Source organism: Cebus imitator, unplaced genomic scaffold, assembly GCF_001604975.1.
Source record: "Cebus imitator isolate Cc_AM_T3 unplaced genomic scaffold, Cebus_imitator-1.0 Scaffold285, whole genome shotgun sequence".
In the NCBI taxonomy this organism is placed as follows: domain Eukaryota; kingdom Metazoa; phylum Chordata; class Mammalia; order Primates; family Cebidae; genus Cebus; species Cebus imitator.
In genome coordinates, this window is record NW_016107600.1 from 320,615 (window position 1) to 337,229 (window position 16,615).

General features: G+C 50.9%; 1 protein-coding gene across 1 annotated transcript; it reads right to left on the reverse strand.

Moving 5' to 3' along the window:
• Positions 1–880: 880 nt before the first annotated feature.
• Positions 881–15,038, reverse strand: KRT77 (keratin 77). The gene is made up of 9 exons (XM_017501902.2): positions 14,391–15,038; positions 9,287–9,501; positions 7,662–7,722; positions 6,977–7,072; positions 5,833–5,997; positions 4,002–4,127; positions 3,669–3,889; positions 3,196–3,230; positions 881–2,720 (listed from the first exon to the last, which is right to left on the reverse strand). Exons 1-9 carry the CDS (start codon positions 14,961–14,963, stop codon positions 2,434–2,436), a joined length of 1,779 nt encoding a protein of 592 aa, XP_017357391.1. The 5' UTR covers positions 14,964–15,038; the 3' UTR covers positions 881–2,433.
• Between the last annotated feature and the right edge of the window lie 1,577 nt (positions 15,039–16,615).

Sequence of the window (16,615 nt, forward strand, 5' to 3'; positions counted from 1 at the left end):
GCCATAGATCCTACTGTTCCTGTTTTGAGGAGTCTGCCTATATCCTCAGGATAGGCCTTATTTCCACTCTCAGGCCAGGAGGTCCTTAGAAGCACACAGATTTCTCTTCTCTCTGAATCTTCCCCCCACTCCCATAATATTTCATTTGAGTTGTGAGCAACTTAAGAGTCAGAAACGTGTTCATTCAACATTGCATTCCCAGTGCCTAAGCCACTGCCTGCCACACAGTAGGAGCTTAATAAGTGCCCATTGAACAAATGTATAATTGACTTTGAATGATCAGCCACTTGAAAGATTAATAAGATTATGTCTGCAAGATTCTTCAAGGTTGTGTATTACTTGTACAATAAAAAATAAGAAGAAATTTTAACTTCCCAATTATGAATAATTTCAGAGGCCTGCAGAAATTTGAGAAGAAATGGGCCAGGTATCATGGCTCACACCTGTAATTCCAGCACTTTGGGAGGCCAAGGTTGGAGGATCACCTGAGCTCAGGAGTTTGAGACCAGCCTTGGCAACATGGTGGGACCCCGTCTTTATTCAGAAGAAAGAAGAAAATGAGAAGATGAAGATGAAGACGAAGACGAAGACCAGGAGGAAAACCAAGATGAAGAGGAAGAAGAAGGAGAAGAGGAAGGAGGAGAAAGAGGAAGAAGAGGGAAAGAAAAAGAAGAAGGAAGAAGAAGAGGAAGAAGAAGGAGGAGAAAGAGGAAGAGAAGGAAGAGGAGGAGGAAGAGGAGGAGGAGGAAGAAGAGAAGGAGGAGGAGCAAGAGGAGGAGGAGAAGAGAGAAGAAAAGAGAAGGAGAAGGAGGAGGGAGAAGAGGAGGAAAGAGAAGAAGGAGAAGAAAAAGAAATAATGCATCTCCTGACCAAACTGCAGTTTCAGATCACAGAAAAATTTATTATAGAAATAGCAGAAATGCCACCCCTTGACGGTACAACTTTGAACGAGGAAATGGTGAAGTCACACACACAGCCTAAGAGACCCACACTGAGCCCATCCAATGCCCCAAGAGCATCATGGACTTGGAAGTTGTGTTAGGACTCAGCTAGCAAGTGAAGGTGACTCCAGATCTCAGAAGCAAAGCTGCATTCCCTCTCTCAAGGCCTGTTAGTTGGCTGATACCTTCCTCTTCCTGGCCTCTCCAACACATCTCAAGCCTCTTTCACAAGATTCAAAATGAAGAGTCAAATTCCCACAAAGCACTCACAGCCACAGAGAACAGAAAGCAGGAGGGATTTGAGAGGTCTGGGAAAGGGCATTGAACTGCCTTGCAAAAAAAAAAAAAGAAAAAGAAAAAACGGGCAGCTTCCAGACTGACTAGGGTTTGGAACCCTTCCAAGACGCAAGTCAGATCTTCAGACTCCTCAGACCCCAGGCGCCTGGATGGAACAGAGCTGGGCTGCATGTGCCCACCCAGTGGGGCAATTCTCAGAGTGGTTATGAAGCAGAGCTCAGGAAGAGTCAAGCTTCCAAAGAATGGAGCTGTCAGGAGGGAACAGAACAGAAGCAGAACATACCTGCCTGTTCATCAACTCCCCCATCCGCTGCTAAAACGGGCTTCTGTCTGGGCAAGGATTCGTGAGCCCATGCTCTGAAATACTCCCGCCTTGAGTTGTTTACACGCAGGGGAGAATGCTTCCTGAGACAGAGGTTCAGAATCAGGACAGCCTCCCACCTGATGTGGGCAGCAAATCTGCACTCTCCATCAATATGACAGTATGTGACTATGAACCAAGAGGCAGGAACAGGCCGCTGGTGCAGGGGTTTCGCTTACCAAGCTAGCTTGCCCTGCAATCAGCAACTTCCCCCAAGAGGATCACCTTGTAGCCCCGGGGGAGGGGGGGTTGGATTCTTGTTAGCAGAGCAGCCCAGGTGCAGCAAAGGGAGCCTGGGGCTGAGACATCAGCTCTCCACGACTCACCTTGTCTCTGCTCTACAGGCACTTTCCCTCCTTGCCAAACTAGATTTCTGGGTGTCTTGGCATTGGGGATCGATACCTAGCTGCAGTGGCTTGCGTTGGGGCATAAGGGCGTTCTACCTGGAGGCAGAGGAATGATAACAATGACTTCTCCCTACCCTGCCCACTCACACAGCCTCTGCCTCTAACTGGAACGTTTCTGCTCACCCTGAGCTACCAATCCTCCCAAAAAGGTGGGAGCAGGAACAGCGGCAGGGCCAGCGGAGCGGAGCCTGGGTGCGCATGTGCCTAGCTGTGACTCCGACTGCAAGCCAGTGCCCTCCAAAGAGAGAGCTGCTGTTTGGACTTACCCACCCTGCTTCCCCATTAGAGTCGAATTTATTGGCAAAATTGCTGAGACCCATCAAGAAAAGGGAACGAGAGGGGGTCGGGAAGGGCGTGGAGGGGAGGGGCTTGAGGAGAGGCGGGCGCGGGTGCAGGGGCGAGGTGTGGCCGGAGTGGAGCGAGGCCGCTACCCCAGGATGTGCCTGTGGGAGGTGTTGGTGGAGGTCTGGATGATCTGCACGCGCGAGGACCCGCGGCCGCTTCTGCCACTCCCGCCGTAGCTCCCGCCGCCGCTTCCGTAACCGCCTCCACTGCCTCCTCGCGAGCCGCCTCCGCCGTAACTCCTTCCGCCGCCCCCGCGGGAGCTGCCCCCGCCATAGCCCCCGCCGCTGCCGCCGCCGTAGCCTCCTGGGCCGTAGCTGCCGCCGCCGCCTCCCGCGCCGCCGCTGATGCTCACCTGGTTGTTCTGCACCGCTGTGGGGAGAGGACGGTGCGCCCGAAGTCAGAGGGACCGGGCAGGGCCCCCGCCTGCACCCGCCCCTGCGCCTGCAGCCTCCTCCAACCTCGATCGCCCGTGGCATCGACTTGCAAACCGATGCAATGAAAGTTGAAAGTGTTCCCACTTGAAAAGTGTTCTTCACACTACAAAGGGATGCCAGGGTGCCTCTCAGCAACACATTTTCATTGTTTATTGAGTATATACCCTAAAGAGTTCTAGCCACTGCTGATTGCTGAGTATCATAACAATTAAGATAAGCAGACCTGAAATCATAACCATTTGTTTCGAATGAATTCTTCCAAGCTTTGCCATTACACTTACTTACTTTGATGTCTGTTGTACAGGACTGGAAGCCAAAATGCCAGACTTTCAGTTCCCTGCTGGCCACCCCCCACCCTCCCTCCACCCGGCACCACCAGCTTCTCTCTGTCCCTGGGCTCTGCTACTTACAGATGCTCACGTGGCTCTGCAGCTCTCCTGACATCCTGTAAAACCAAAGCAAGCGGTCAGCCAGACCTACGGGGCCTGGGGAGAGAAAGCAGTGGCCCAGGGACATCCAGAGCAGAGGTGTCCCCAAGCCTTGGGGAAATTTGTGTGCATGAGCAGAGGTCAGGAAGCCAGTGGGGCAGAGAGAATTTTCAGTGTTTTCATGAAGCCTTTTAGTATTGGGGTGAATACCTAGCTTCAGTGGCTTGGGTTGGGGTATAAGGACATTCTACTTCGAGGCAGAGGAATGATAACAATGACTTCTTCCCACCCTGCCCACTCACACAGCCTCTGTCCCTAATTTGAATGTTTCTGCTCACCCTGGGCTACCAATCTTCCCAAAAAGGTGGGGTTCATCTTTTCTCCAAGTTGCCAGTCCCACAGCTTTGTGGGTGCATCTCGAGCCTTGGCCCCAGGAACACAGCTGCCAGACCCACCTGCTCTCCTCGCCTTCCAGCAGCTGGCGGTAGGTGGCGATCTCCACGTCCAGGGACAGCTTGGCCCCCAGCATTGCCTGGTAGTCACGCAGCAGCCGGGCCAGCTCCTCCTTGGACTGCTGCAGGGCCTCCTCCAGGTCCTGCAGCTTCTGCCGTGCATCCTGAAGGGCCCGCTCGCCTCTCTCCTCGGCATCCGAAATGAGCGAGTACATCTGTTCGATCTGCTCCAGAGACAGTTGGAGACCATTTTGGGGTTGTGTTTCCAGAGCCTGATTTGGCCGGGTGTTGCGGGAGGCGCAGGGCTTGGTCAGCCCTCCCTGAGCACCATCCTACCTGCTTCTTTATGCTGCTGATTTCTGCCTGCAGCCTCTGGACCGTGCGGTTGAGCTCTGCAATCTCCATCTTGCTGTTCTTCAGGTCGTCTCCATGTCTCCCTGCTGTGATCTGGAGTTCTTGGTACTAGGGGCCAAAGGCAGCATCATGGTCAGCATGTGCTGCCCACCACAAGCCCCTCCAGGAGGGAGAAGCTCTGGGATGTTCTTCCTTGGGAGATTCCTACCCACCTGGAGCTGAGGTGGGCCCCACATACACACTCCAAGCTATACCAAACCTCCCTCACCCGAGCTGCAAACACATGTACACATGCACATCATGCCCAGCCTCCTGCTTTTCCATCAGTCTCTAGGCAGACTCTCATCCCAGCCAGACAAATCTGCTTCTTGATGCCCTTTCTACCTCCTTTTCACACATCTAAGCCTTCGCGCTGGTCCTTACCCACACTGAGACCCCTTCACTCTTTCCACCCCACCATACCTTTCAGCCCTTTTCCAGGATGATCTCCCTAGCAGTCAGGCAGGACCTCATGTGCTCAGAGGCCCTCCACCTCCACATTCGGTCTCATTTCCCCTCCATCTCTGTTTCTGGGTCTGTATTGCCCTGTCAATCAAAATTCACCCCCAGGACAGGGCTCTGAAGGGGGTAGGGGCAGCGTCGACTCGAGGGAATCTGCATTCTGCTGTTTTCACTGTTGGCCATCCGCCTCCCAGCCTAACGCCAAAATCCATTCCACCCCAGAACACTGTCTGCAGGACAGTGGGACAGAGGTCAGCCAGGATTGGAGTTGGCCACAGATCATCCAAAAGCCAATCATCAAGTGCTAGTTGTTCAGAAGTCAGTGACTGGGCTGTCAGCCAGGCCCTTTCAACCAGAGGCTTCACCATCCAAAAAGATCCAGGTCAGTTATGGTAAAGCAGTAAACAACAATGTGCCTAGCAACTTAGCCACATAGAGGTTGATCTAAGAAGGGAGGGTGTAGTCTTACAACATAATGCCAGGCTGTTAAAAATGTGGCAGATTATTTGGTGTCACAGTAAAAGGGAAAGCACAGCCTGGCCAACATGGCGAAACACTATCTCTACTAAAAATACAAAAATTAGCTTGGTGTGGTGGTGCACCTATCATCCCAGCTACTCAGGAGGCTGAGGCAGGAGAAGCGCTTGGACCCAGGAGGCAAATGTTGTAGTGAGCCGAGATCACTCCACTGCACTCCAGCCTGGGAGACAGAGCGAGACTCCATCTCAAAAAAAAAGAAAAGGGAGAGACAGAGAAAACGTTTTTAAAAAGTATATTTTAATGGATAACATTATTTTAAAAAGAATAAAAATCATTCTAGTGCTGAGGGGAATGGGTTTGTAGACACACACCCGAGTTTAATTAAGCTCTGGCTCTGCCATTTACTAGCTACAAGGCCTTAGGGAAATTAAGTAATCTCACACTCTATATTATCTATTATAAAATGGTGATAATGAAATTCTTATCTCATTTGTTGTTGTAAGGATTAAATGAAATAATATGTATTATGTAATGCACTTTATGCAGTGCCTGACACATACGAGTTCTCAATAAATGTTTACTTTTAATTAAAACTAATGGCAAGAACCTCAATTACTTTTGCGCCAGCCTAATAGCGACAAAGAACTGATAGAAGAGATATTAACATATTAATAGTGGTACTGAGAGATGGGTAATCTTTACATGTCATTTCTAGAATTTGTATAACAAATGTATTTTACTTTAGAAATAAGAGAAAGACAATGCAATAAGAGAAAGACAATTCTGGGAGGAATCTGTTTTTCTGGGCACTGGGCCTGGGGACCACACCCACCTTGGTCTGGTACAGAGCTTCAGCCTCGTCCTTGCTCCTCTGTGCGATCAGCTCGTACTGGGTCCGCACTGCGTCAATGATGCTGTCCAGGTCCAGGGAGCGGTTATTGTCCATGGACAGGATGACATTGGTGTCGCTGATGTGAGTCTGCATCTGAGACAGCTCCTGCGAGGCATGGTGCACAGGCTGACTCCTTCCATTCTCCTCGGGGGGCCTCAGTTTTCCTCTGCTGCTCCCTCAAGGTTCTTGGGGGAAGCCAGAAGCCTGGGCCAGGTAGTCTTGGGGAAACGCTCTTGAAATTGTTGTGTGCAATGAGAGATCATGGGGACAGTCTTAACTGCCTCCAGGGGGAAGGAAGGAGCCTGAGCCCGGAGCCCTTCAGATACCATCTCCCCATCCCACCTCTCCTGCAGCCGCTACTCTGCCTTGCTCTGACTTGGCCGCCATCATGAGCTGGGCCCCTTGGCAGGCATGCTTGCTCCTCAAAACCACATGGGCTCACCGAGGCAGTAGAATGGACTCCAGTCTCCAGTTGGGGAGCCACTTGGACTTCTGAGTCTTGGCTCTATCACGGACTAGCTAGGTAACCAAGCTAGTAATTTAGTCCCTCAGTGCCTTAGTTTTCCCATCTGTAGAATGGAGATACCCATAACATAAGCCTCTAACACAGCATCTGGCCCAGGGCAGGAACCCCCAAGTTAGACACAGACAAAAGAGGGCTGAGTAGCGGAGTGTCTGATCCCTCACCACTAAGGTCAGGATCTGCTCCCTGTAAGACTCACACTGTCACTTCCCACACAGTTCCCTAACAGCTCCATCAACTCCCCAGAATTAATGAAGATTTCTGGTTGGTTTTGCCCCTATATGTCTTGTTGATTTCCCAGACAGATTGGAAGCCATGAACCAGGGACAGTTTCACCTCTACCTAACTCAGGATTCTCCCAGCCTTCCATCTCCATGGCCCCAACCTGGGGATTCTGAGGACTGGGGTGGAGAGGATGGCTGACTCCAGGCCCACAGAGTCGAGGTACCTGGGGAGAAGAGTCCCTAGTGGGTAGTGTTGAGTTTCAGCCATCCCCTTACAGCCCATACTCCTTGTGAGATGTGGGAAAAGAAAGGAGGTTCTTATAAAGGCTTCACTCACCGTCAGAAATAAATGTTTCAAGAAATTGACCTCCCCAGTCAGAGTGTCCACCCTGGACTGCAGGTCCACTTTGCTCACATAAGCGGCGTCCACATCCTGAATAGCAGGCAGAAGCAGTTTGACTTTATTGCCCAGGCATTCCCTGCCACCAGCTCACTGATGGCTCAGACAAGTGGCAGAGCCACTCTGGGTTTATTTCCTTACTTAAAAAATTCGTCATCTCTCTCAAATAAAGGACCCACAAGTCCCGGCTTTCCTGGCCAGAAGGAGATGTGACACCAACCTCCACATCCCAGTCAGTCACACCCAGCACCCCAGGTCCTTCCCTGTGTCCCAAGGCTACAAATAACTGACACTCAAAAGTGTTTTTAGTCACAAGAGCGAGTGTTTATTGACTGCTAGGGGTGTGGAGGCACAGTACTAAGAACTTATTAAGCCTCATTTCATCCAAACCGGCCATTTCACTTAATTTCACTTTCAGGACCCCAGAGAGATAAGAACTCAAGGCTTCCTAAGGAGTCATTATCAGTGTGGGTTCCAGTGTAAGGGCTCTGCATTCAGCATCGCACATGGCAAGCTGGCCCCAGAGGCCACCCTGCCCTTGTGCAGAGCATCCCACAGGGATTCCTCACTCCCCTCAGCCTCCTGGGTCCACAGCCACCCTTGGGACACCTCTTTCCCTCACCTTCTTCAGGACGACAAAGTCATTCTCACTGCCAGTCCTCTTGTTGATTTCGTCCTCATACCTGTCGGGGAGGCAAAGACCACAGACAGGCTGCAGGCTGACCTTGGTTGCCTGAGGTTTCTCTTCTCAGCAGAAAACTTGGACTTCCCCAAACCTCTGCTGTCCTGGACTCAGAGAACCCTGCTAAAGGTGCTGGCTGCCCATTGCCAGAGGCTGGCGTTCTCATCGATGAGGGCAGAGCCAGCTCCTGGGTCTTTGGGCCAACAGAGGGGACCCCGGGCCAACATGGAAAACCCAGAGCCGCAGAGAATGCCCCTGGAATGTCTTTTTATCTTAATGTTTTACCTTTGTAAATGTGTCAAACTCATTCATTCTTTAAAATTGAGAACATCAAATCACAACCACTTTTACTAATTTTTTTTTTTTTTTTTTGAGACAGAGTTTTACTCTTGTGGGCCAGGCTGGAGTTCAGCAGTGCAATCTCGGCTCACTGCAGCATCCACCTCCCAGGTTCAAGCAATTCTCCTGCCTCAGCCTCCCAAGTGGCTGGGACTACAGGCACCCACCACCACACCTGGCTAATTTTTTGTATTTTTAGTAGAGACAGGGTTTCACTGTGTTGGCCAAGATGATCTCAATCTCCTGACCTCGTGACCCGCCCGCCTTGGACTCCCAAAGTGCTAGGATTACAGGCATGAGCCACTGCGACCGGCCTTTACTAAATATTTTTAAAGAGAAAAAATTAACCTACAATTCTGTGCCCCGCCCCCCACCAGCACCTCCAGTGTGGATTTCATTTCTCCCTTGTTGACTCACACACACTTGGACCTCCACTGGCATGACACAGTAAGCCTGCCAAGGTGGTGGGAGAGAAGCGCCCTGCGCCCCACGTGGGGAAGCAGAGGGAGGGAGAGGCTCAGCTGCCTGCACAGCCCAAGAGCAGCTGATGTGGAATCCAACAACTCCTGTGACCCCTACTGTTTGTAGTCACAATAGCGAGTGTTTGCCGACTGCTCGGGGTGTGTAGGCACAGTAGTCAGAACTTGTTAAGCATCATTTCATCCAGACCGGCAGTTCTCAAAGTGTGATCCCCAGTCGGCGAGCATCAGCATCACTTGGAAACATGTGAGAAGTACAAACATTCTTGCCCCATCCCGGATCTGCTGAATAAAAAACCCAAGGGGCAGAGCCCAGCAATTTGATTCCAGCAAACTGATGCATGCTCAAGTTTGAGAACCACAGATCTGCCCACAACAATCCAACAAGGGAGGTTCTCGCTATTCCCACATCACCAATGTGAAAACTAGAGGCTGAAATGATGAATTTGTGGGCAGCTAGTAAGTGGCAGAGCCCACACTGGAACTCGGGCTTATTTGGCTCCAACCTCCATGAAGCTATCCTGCCCCTCCCCACCCAATACTAGTGGGCCCCCAATATCATTCTACCTGGGTTGCCACATACAAAACAGCGCCTCCTGCAGTTGTGCAGAGGAAAGCCTGCATGCCCTGCCCTCCCCGCTCCCTACCGCACCCTTACACAAAAACACTGAAGCAGAATGTCTTGCCCCTGTGACCAGTTTCCAGCCATGCTCCTTCTCCCCTGCTTTGCCCTGCCTGGAGTCTCACTTGCTCTTGTAGTCCTCCACGACATCCTGCATGCTCCTGACCTCCATGTTCTGGCGCATCTGCTCCGCATTGAGAAAATCCACCTGCCTCTGCAGGCCACCGATGTAGCTCTCCAAGAGCGGCTCCAGATTGTTGGTCCGAGTTGAGGTGTTCACCTGCTGCAGCAACTCCCATTTTGTTTGTAGTACCTGGTTCTGCTGCTCCAGGAATCGCACCTAAGAGCAAGAGACCCCCGTCCGCCCCAGGCCAGGGGTCAGAGAAGCTCCCCCGTGAGTAGCGAGATCCATAGCCCCACAACACATCCAGACCTCAGAGAATCAGGATGGCCCCTCCAAAGATCAGAGAGCTTCCTTTTCTCTGGGATCGAGACTCACAGAGGGCAATGTGGTTTCTGACGGCCAATGGCTGTAAGGTCAACTTGCCTAAAATTGACACTAAACTCGCTCTGGTTTTGAAGGTAAATCGCCCCCAACAGTGTGCCTTCATTTACATCACAGAGCGCTCAGCCTCCACACTCAATTTATCCATGCCAACCTAAGGAAATGGTGTTTCGGAGCATCTGAGACACTGGCAAGCCCAAGGTCTCCTTTCACTTTGTGGTCAAATGCGTTATGTGACAGAGGAGAGGAAGAAAGAAGAGACGGGGATCAATTTGGCTTAGAACAGCAAACGAATTCCTGAGCAAACTTGCTTGGGTGCCCCTGCCCTGCAGCCGCCACCACCGCTGCTGTCTGCCAAGATGTTTGTCAGGGAAGTAACTCATTTAAAAGCTTTTACAATGAAGACAGAATTTTAAGGCAAATGTTCTCTTTTTTTTTTTTAAGTCTAATGCATTCAAGTGTCCCAAAGTGAGGACTTCGGGTTTTCAGGTGTTTGAGAACTCCCCACTTTTTTATTTCCCGGGAAATGGAAAGTGGACACCACCCGGTATTTTCACCGCCTCTTCTCCCAAAACTGTGGATATGAAGGTTAGATATGGGGTCCAGTGAGGTGGCTGGCTTGTCCTTCGCATGGTAATGACCAGCGTCCCCCTTTCCTCTGCCGGTTACACACTGTGGAGCCTCCGCTCCAATGCCCTGATAGAAGCAGTGGTACCACCTCCGGACTCTGCTCTGGTGCACACGGGAGTGCACGTACAAAAACACACACCCTCCACAATCTGACTCCTTTATACCGGTGTCTCCCCTGGGCAAGTGCAAAGGGGCAAACCCACTGCTTTGTGTGGTCAGAATGGAACCCTGAAGACACTCCCCTCCTATGTAACACTAACGAGGGTCCCCCAAGTTCCCCGACCCTTGAGACTCTGCCCGTCTGAGGGGCCATAGTTCCCTTTGGATTCTGACTCTAGGTTGGAAAATGTTTGCAGACAACACCATCTCCCATGGCTCATTTTTGCTAGCCTTATCAAAGCAAGAGATTAGGCAAGCGGCTTTCCCAGGCTTGTCAGCAGAGCTTACAACACCATGAGAAATTCCTGCCACTCTCTATTTTTACTCTGTGGTGGCACTCCCAGGGCGTGGAGAAATCAATTCAGCACTCATTCACTGTGCTCAGTGGCAGCGGCATTGTAGGGACCAAAAGAAAGAATCCTGTGGTCCCGTGGAGAGTCCACATAAAACAATGAGGGAGCAGTGAGACAACTCTGAGTGCGCTGGCTGTAGCCCAGGTACCCACCAGCAATATCCCAGGAGCTCATAGAAGACATTGTGGTTCCCATCAGGCCACCCAAACTGCAAATGCAGAGTCTGGCTACAGGGAGTACCTTAACCACAGGACAATCAGTGAAAGCCATTGTGTTTTTTCCCCAGGTTCCTCAAAACACTCGTCGTCTGTGTCCCACCAGCAAAACTCAAGGGCAGCTCGGCTAGCACCGATGGGATGAAGCGTGCTGCTGAGCTGCCTTCTCACCCACCCTCTACTTCAGTGGCCTCCCCTGCCCAGGGACCTCCCAGTGCCCCCAGCACCCCGGGTCTTCCCAACTCTGCCCAGCAAACTCCTACTCACCCTTAGCCCTCAGTTGAGGTGGCATCCCACCAGTGTGTCCCCTTGGCAGCCCCTTGTTCCTTCCCTCTCTAGATCCTCTGAGACTTGCAGTCATGTGGCAGTGTGTGAGCATCTGTGTCCCAGGCTGCACTGAGACCCCATGAGGGCAGGCCTATGTCTACTTTGTTCTTCAGAGGATACAGTGGACCCATGGACACAAAACGCCCAACACAGAGAAGACAAAAAGTGCTGTGCACTGATGAAGCGCAGGGGTCTTAGAATCGCCTGCTGCTGTGGGCTCTCCAGGCCACTCGCCACCCCTGGCATAGAGGCCTAAGGGTCAGCTAAGCAAGGCCAGACCAGTGTCCAGGGGGAAGAGCCGGACCCCTCCTTTCCTTCCTGAGGCCCTGTCCCCTTGTCACTGGTTCCAGAAAGCCTTTGGCTCCGTTTCCACTCTCTGAGCACCCAGCCCTGACCCCTGAGGGGCTGACCCAATTTGTCATCCAGCAGCTATTCATTGAGCATTTCCCATGTGCCAGGCACTATTCTGGGTGCTAGGGATTTGGTAATAAACAAAATAGACAAAATCCCTGCTTTCTAAGAGTTCACATTCTATTTAGGGGATAACAGTAACAAAATAATATGCAAAAAACACAGTCCTCACAGGGCTGCAGGGACTGTGGAGTAACACAGGGCTGGGGCATCGGAACGCAGAGGTGGTGTCAGGAAGGAGCCCACTGAAACTGTAGCATCTGAGCAAAGACCCACAGGAGCTGAGAGGAAGCTGAGCCTCTCTTTGCAGGGAAGAGTTCAAAGCAGGGGGAACGGCCAGTGCAAAGACCTGGAGACAGGACCGAGCCTTGGAGGCTGGTGGGCGAGAGGAGAGCAGGAGAAGAGGCAGAGGGGCGCAGGACACTGCAGACAGCAATGAGTCGGCGGCCTGGGGCTGTTTTCCAGGCCTCACTCTGCTCGCTAGCCATTGCAGCCTGAAAGCTGGTCCGCCCAGGGAGGGCAATGTGATTTGATTCCACAAATGCAAGTGTGGGGTTAGCAGCAGCTGTGAGTTGAAGGGCAGATAATATAGGGATTGTATGATTTGGGATTTTCTTCCAATTGAGACAAGAAGGCATTGAAGGGTTCCAGTGGAAGAGCCGTGTGACAAGCTTTTAAAGGAGGGCTCTGCTGCAGTGTTGAGAATAGGCTATCCAGGGTCAAGTGTGAAAGCAGGAAGACCAGTTTGGAAAGCAGAGTCGGAAGTCACCTGTCGTAGAAGCCTTCTCCCTTCCAGCCAGGCCACAGCCCACCTGGCTGAGGAGCCTCTCCTCAGTCATCATAGGCCGTGCCCTTAGAAGGGCAGGAGGACAAGATCTCCTGCACGTTAGCCTCTGCCCTCTGCCCCATGCCATACAACTGGCAGACATCCTGTTCACGGCAGGGGCCATCATCGGATGAGCCTCAGGAGGTCAGTTGCCAGTGGCCTCTGGTCATTTCCCAGCCCTCCCTTCTCCTTGCTCCTCTCTTGGCCCAGCCATGACCTCCCAGTAGCGACTCCTTGCTCCAGTGAAACCCTTTGACCCCTGTCTGTGCCTGAAGTGTGGTGATACTTAGCCAGATTTCCCACGCAGCATGATCAGAAGCCACGAGCACACACTGCTGTGTTGCGCTCCTTTTTGGCAGCCTCTGGGCCTCGGCACAACCACCCTCCCCCACCCACTCACACACTGTCCCATCTCCAGCCTCTGCCCAGGTATCAGAGGTCTGCCCTGCCACCTAGCACGGCCTCTGGCCACAGCTACCCTGCAGTCAGGCCACAGGTCAAGCCTGGCCTCAGCACTGAACTCCTGTGAGGACTGAGGGAAAGTCACTGAGTGTTCAAGTGGCCCTGGTGCTCCGTGGGGCTTCCCACTGCATCCCTGAAGGCAAAGTTCATCCTGGGGAGGTACCAGTGGCCGCTATGCCTCCACCTCCAGACAAAAGGAGATGTTAGGGTAGGTCTTCACCATCTAGTTCACCAGTCTCTGCTGCTGCTTGGTACCTAATCTGAAGTTTCAACTGGGAACGAGGGACAGGGGCTTCAGTGTCTCCATCCGGCCCATCCTTGGCCCTTGAAGAGCCAAAAGGGGGAACTCAGACAGAACCCTGTATTGCATGCTATTGGCTTTAGCCCAGAGAGATACCCACCACTGGGGCATTCACCGTGTGCTGCCTGCTTCTGCTGCCCTGGCTCTATGGCTTTATCTCCGCTTCTCTCCTGTGCCCCCTGGTATGCCATTTTCTCCAGGAATTGTAACCGTTTGAAATTCCCTACAGGTGTCACACTTTCGTGCCTCCTGGTCCTTCTGCCTGAAAATCCCCTCTGCCCTAAGAACCCATTTAACTCTTCCCCCACCTTCCAGACTCAGCAGGCAGAGCTCATGACACCCTCCTTTGAACTACCATGGCCCAGAGAGTACTATCCTTATTCACACACTTCCCACACACTGTTGTAATTTTCTCCCCTTTAGACGTGGGCTCCTTGGTGGTAGGACCTGTGTCCTAGTCACCTGTAGCACTTGGCACAGTGTCTGGCCTATCTAGAAAATATTTGTGGCCTGGATGGGTGGATGGATGCATGGGCGGATAGTTGGGTGGATTGATGGATGAGTGAATGAACAAATGTGTGTGTGTGTGTAAATGGATTGTGTGGATGGGTAGGTGGGTGGATGGATGGATGAATAGACTGAAGAATGAGTGAATGGATGGATGAGTGTGTGTCTGTGTGTGTGTGTGTGTGTGTGTGTGTGTGTAAATGTATTGTGTGGATGGGTATGGATGGATAGATGGGTGCATCGGTGGATGGGTGGAGGGAAAATGAATAATTGTGAAAGAGAATGAGGGTACTACACCATGTATCCATTGAATATTTTTACACTGCTTATCTCCTTTCCTGCCAAAAGGAAATGATAGAATTAAATCCCCGCAAAAAAGAAAAACTGAAGCCCAAATGAGGTAAATTATTTCCTAAGGTCCCAGGTATCACCACCAAGCTGAAGCAGCACGATGTGGTGATAGGTGGCAGGGTACAATACCTCTCCATCATTGGTCAGTGACTAAAGACCCTCCCTGCCCCTGTGGTGCTCACCTTGTCAATGAAGGAGGCAAACTTGTTGTTGAGAACCATAATCTGCTCCCGCTCCCGGGTCTTGATCCTCTGAATTTCAGGGTCCACCTCCAAGTGAAGTGGCTCTAGGAGACTCTGGTTAACAGTCACCTCTTGGATGCCCCCAGGAGGACAAGAAGGACCAAACCCCCCAAGCCCAAAATTGCTAGCCCCAAATCCAGCACGCCCAAAACCACCTCCTCCAAAACCACCACCTCCAAACCCATCCCCTCCAAAGCCACAAGCCCCAATGCTGCCAACCCCAAAGCCTCTGCCCCCTCCAAATCCTCCTGCTCCCCAACCCTGGCGGAAACCACTGGCGCTCCTCCCCACTAGATTAATGGAGATGCTTTTACTGCCACCCAGATTGTAGAGGCTCCTAGAGCCAAACGCCCTTCCATGGCTCCCATATCCACCACCACCACACCTCCCTTGAGCATGACACACAGAGCCCACAGCCCGACTCCCACCACCGGAGGCTGCAGAAGAGCTGGCACTATAAACCCGCCTGCTCCTTGAGCTGAACGCGGACTGAGAACTAAATTGGCGGCTCATGGTTGCTGGAGCATCCAGAGAAGCAGACAAGAGAAAGAGTCTGGCAGGAAGGAGGCAGAGACCAGAGAGGAAAGGAGCTCTGACTCCTTTGGAAGGGATCTGGCTCTGTCTCTCTATATATATACACATGCACATTGCTGGGCTGGGCACCTTTAGAATCCTGAAAGGGGTGTATTAATGTTTAGTTTGCCTGCCAGCAACATCTGTTTAAAACCTCACACCTATGAGTTGCAGGAATTAGATTGCAGACAAACTTCCCCAACTCGATCATTTATCATTCATCTCCTGCCATTTAGAGATCAGAGTACAATAGTCTCTCAGGATCTTGTTACTGGAAACTCCTATACAGATTCCCCCCTAAAATCATCAGTTCATCTCTTCCTAAGAAACTCCACCATTGAGTTGTTTGTTTCTGGGGTGTGCCTGGGAGATCTGGGGCAAATTTAGATGGTGTCTGGAGACTTCAGGACCACAGCTGGGACAAAGGTGGAGACACTTTCTGTCATAGCATTGTCCCAGTGGGGCAAAAGTTTTGTTCCGATCTCCCCACACACTGCTTCTGCTCCCTGCAACTGTCATCACCATGCGCACCCCAAGTGTTATCACATGCAAGTGCAGTATTGTGGTCACTGAGTACAAGCGGAGGCCCACGGATTCTGCCAAGGTCATTCATGTTGTACGTTGCTTAATAAGCCTCAGACTCCTCAAACACAAAACTGTACCAGGTCCTTCAGCACCAAAAGTCTGCAGCCGTAGATTTGTTGAGCATCTACCAGTACCTAATACTGTCTTCTAGACCAGAAGACAAACCATCCCTAACTATCTCTCTTTCTGTTTTATCATTTCAGGTCCTTTATAGGTAATACTTTTGTAAAATAGAACTAAATGAATTACCTCTTAAAGACCATTTAAAATATGTGTGTGTGTGTGTGTGTGTGTGTGTGTGTGTGTGTATAAAATCTCCTTTCCTGCCAAAAGGAAATGATAGAATTAAATACTCGCAAAAAAACAAATTGAAGCCCAAATGAGGTAAATTATTTCCTAAGGTCCCAGGACACACACACACACACACACACACACACACAAGCGCACACACACACACATATATACATATGTGTGTATATATATATATATATACACATATATATATATATGTATACGTACACACACACACACAAAATCCAAGCCCCAATTTTCTTAATTTTTAGATTCAGCAAACAAAACATTGTTTAACTGCTAAAAATAGCAACAGTAATAATAAGCTTCTAAATGGTTACCCTCAAATTCTGTGCTTAAGGCAAGGCAATAACAAAGCGCTGTGGACCTGCGGTGATCTGTGCCCACAGTCTGACAAGCACTCCCCAGACAGCATCCTGGGGGGAAGCTCATTCAGTCTGCCAGAAAAAAAAAAAAAAAAATGCGTGTTTTCCCTCTGGACTCAATTAGCTGTGGCTTTCATCCAAAATGTAATCATAATTTTTTTAACTTGGGGAAAAACTGCCCACCCTTAGAAAAATGGCTAAGTGATGGCTTGCCCAGTTGGATACAATTATTTGAAATATTCTTGTTGGCGAATATGCAGCAGTTGGGCCATATGTGATAGTATGTACCATGTTAAAGGGAAAAGGTAGACTACATTATGGAGTCTATGC

What these genes read in the sequence shown, in the direction of transcription:
- KRT77 (XM_017501902.2), bottom strand. Translation starts at nt 14,963, where the DNA reads ATGAGCCGCCAATTTAGTTCTCAGTCCGCGTTCAGCTCAAGGAGCAGG. An exon ending in TTGCCTCCTTCATTGACAAG is followed by an intron (nt 9,502 to 14,390) that starts GTGAGCACCACA and finishes TCTTGCTCTTAG; the next exon opens with GTGCGATTCCTGGAGCAGCA. An exon ending in AAGCTCTGTACCAGACCAAG is followed by an intron (nt 4,128 to 5,832) that starts GTGGGTGTGGTC and finishes TTTGGCCCCTAG; the next exon opens with TACCAAGAACTCCAGATCAC.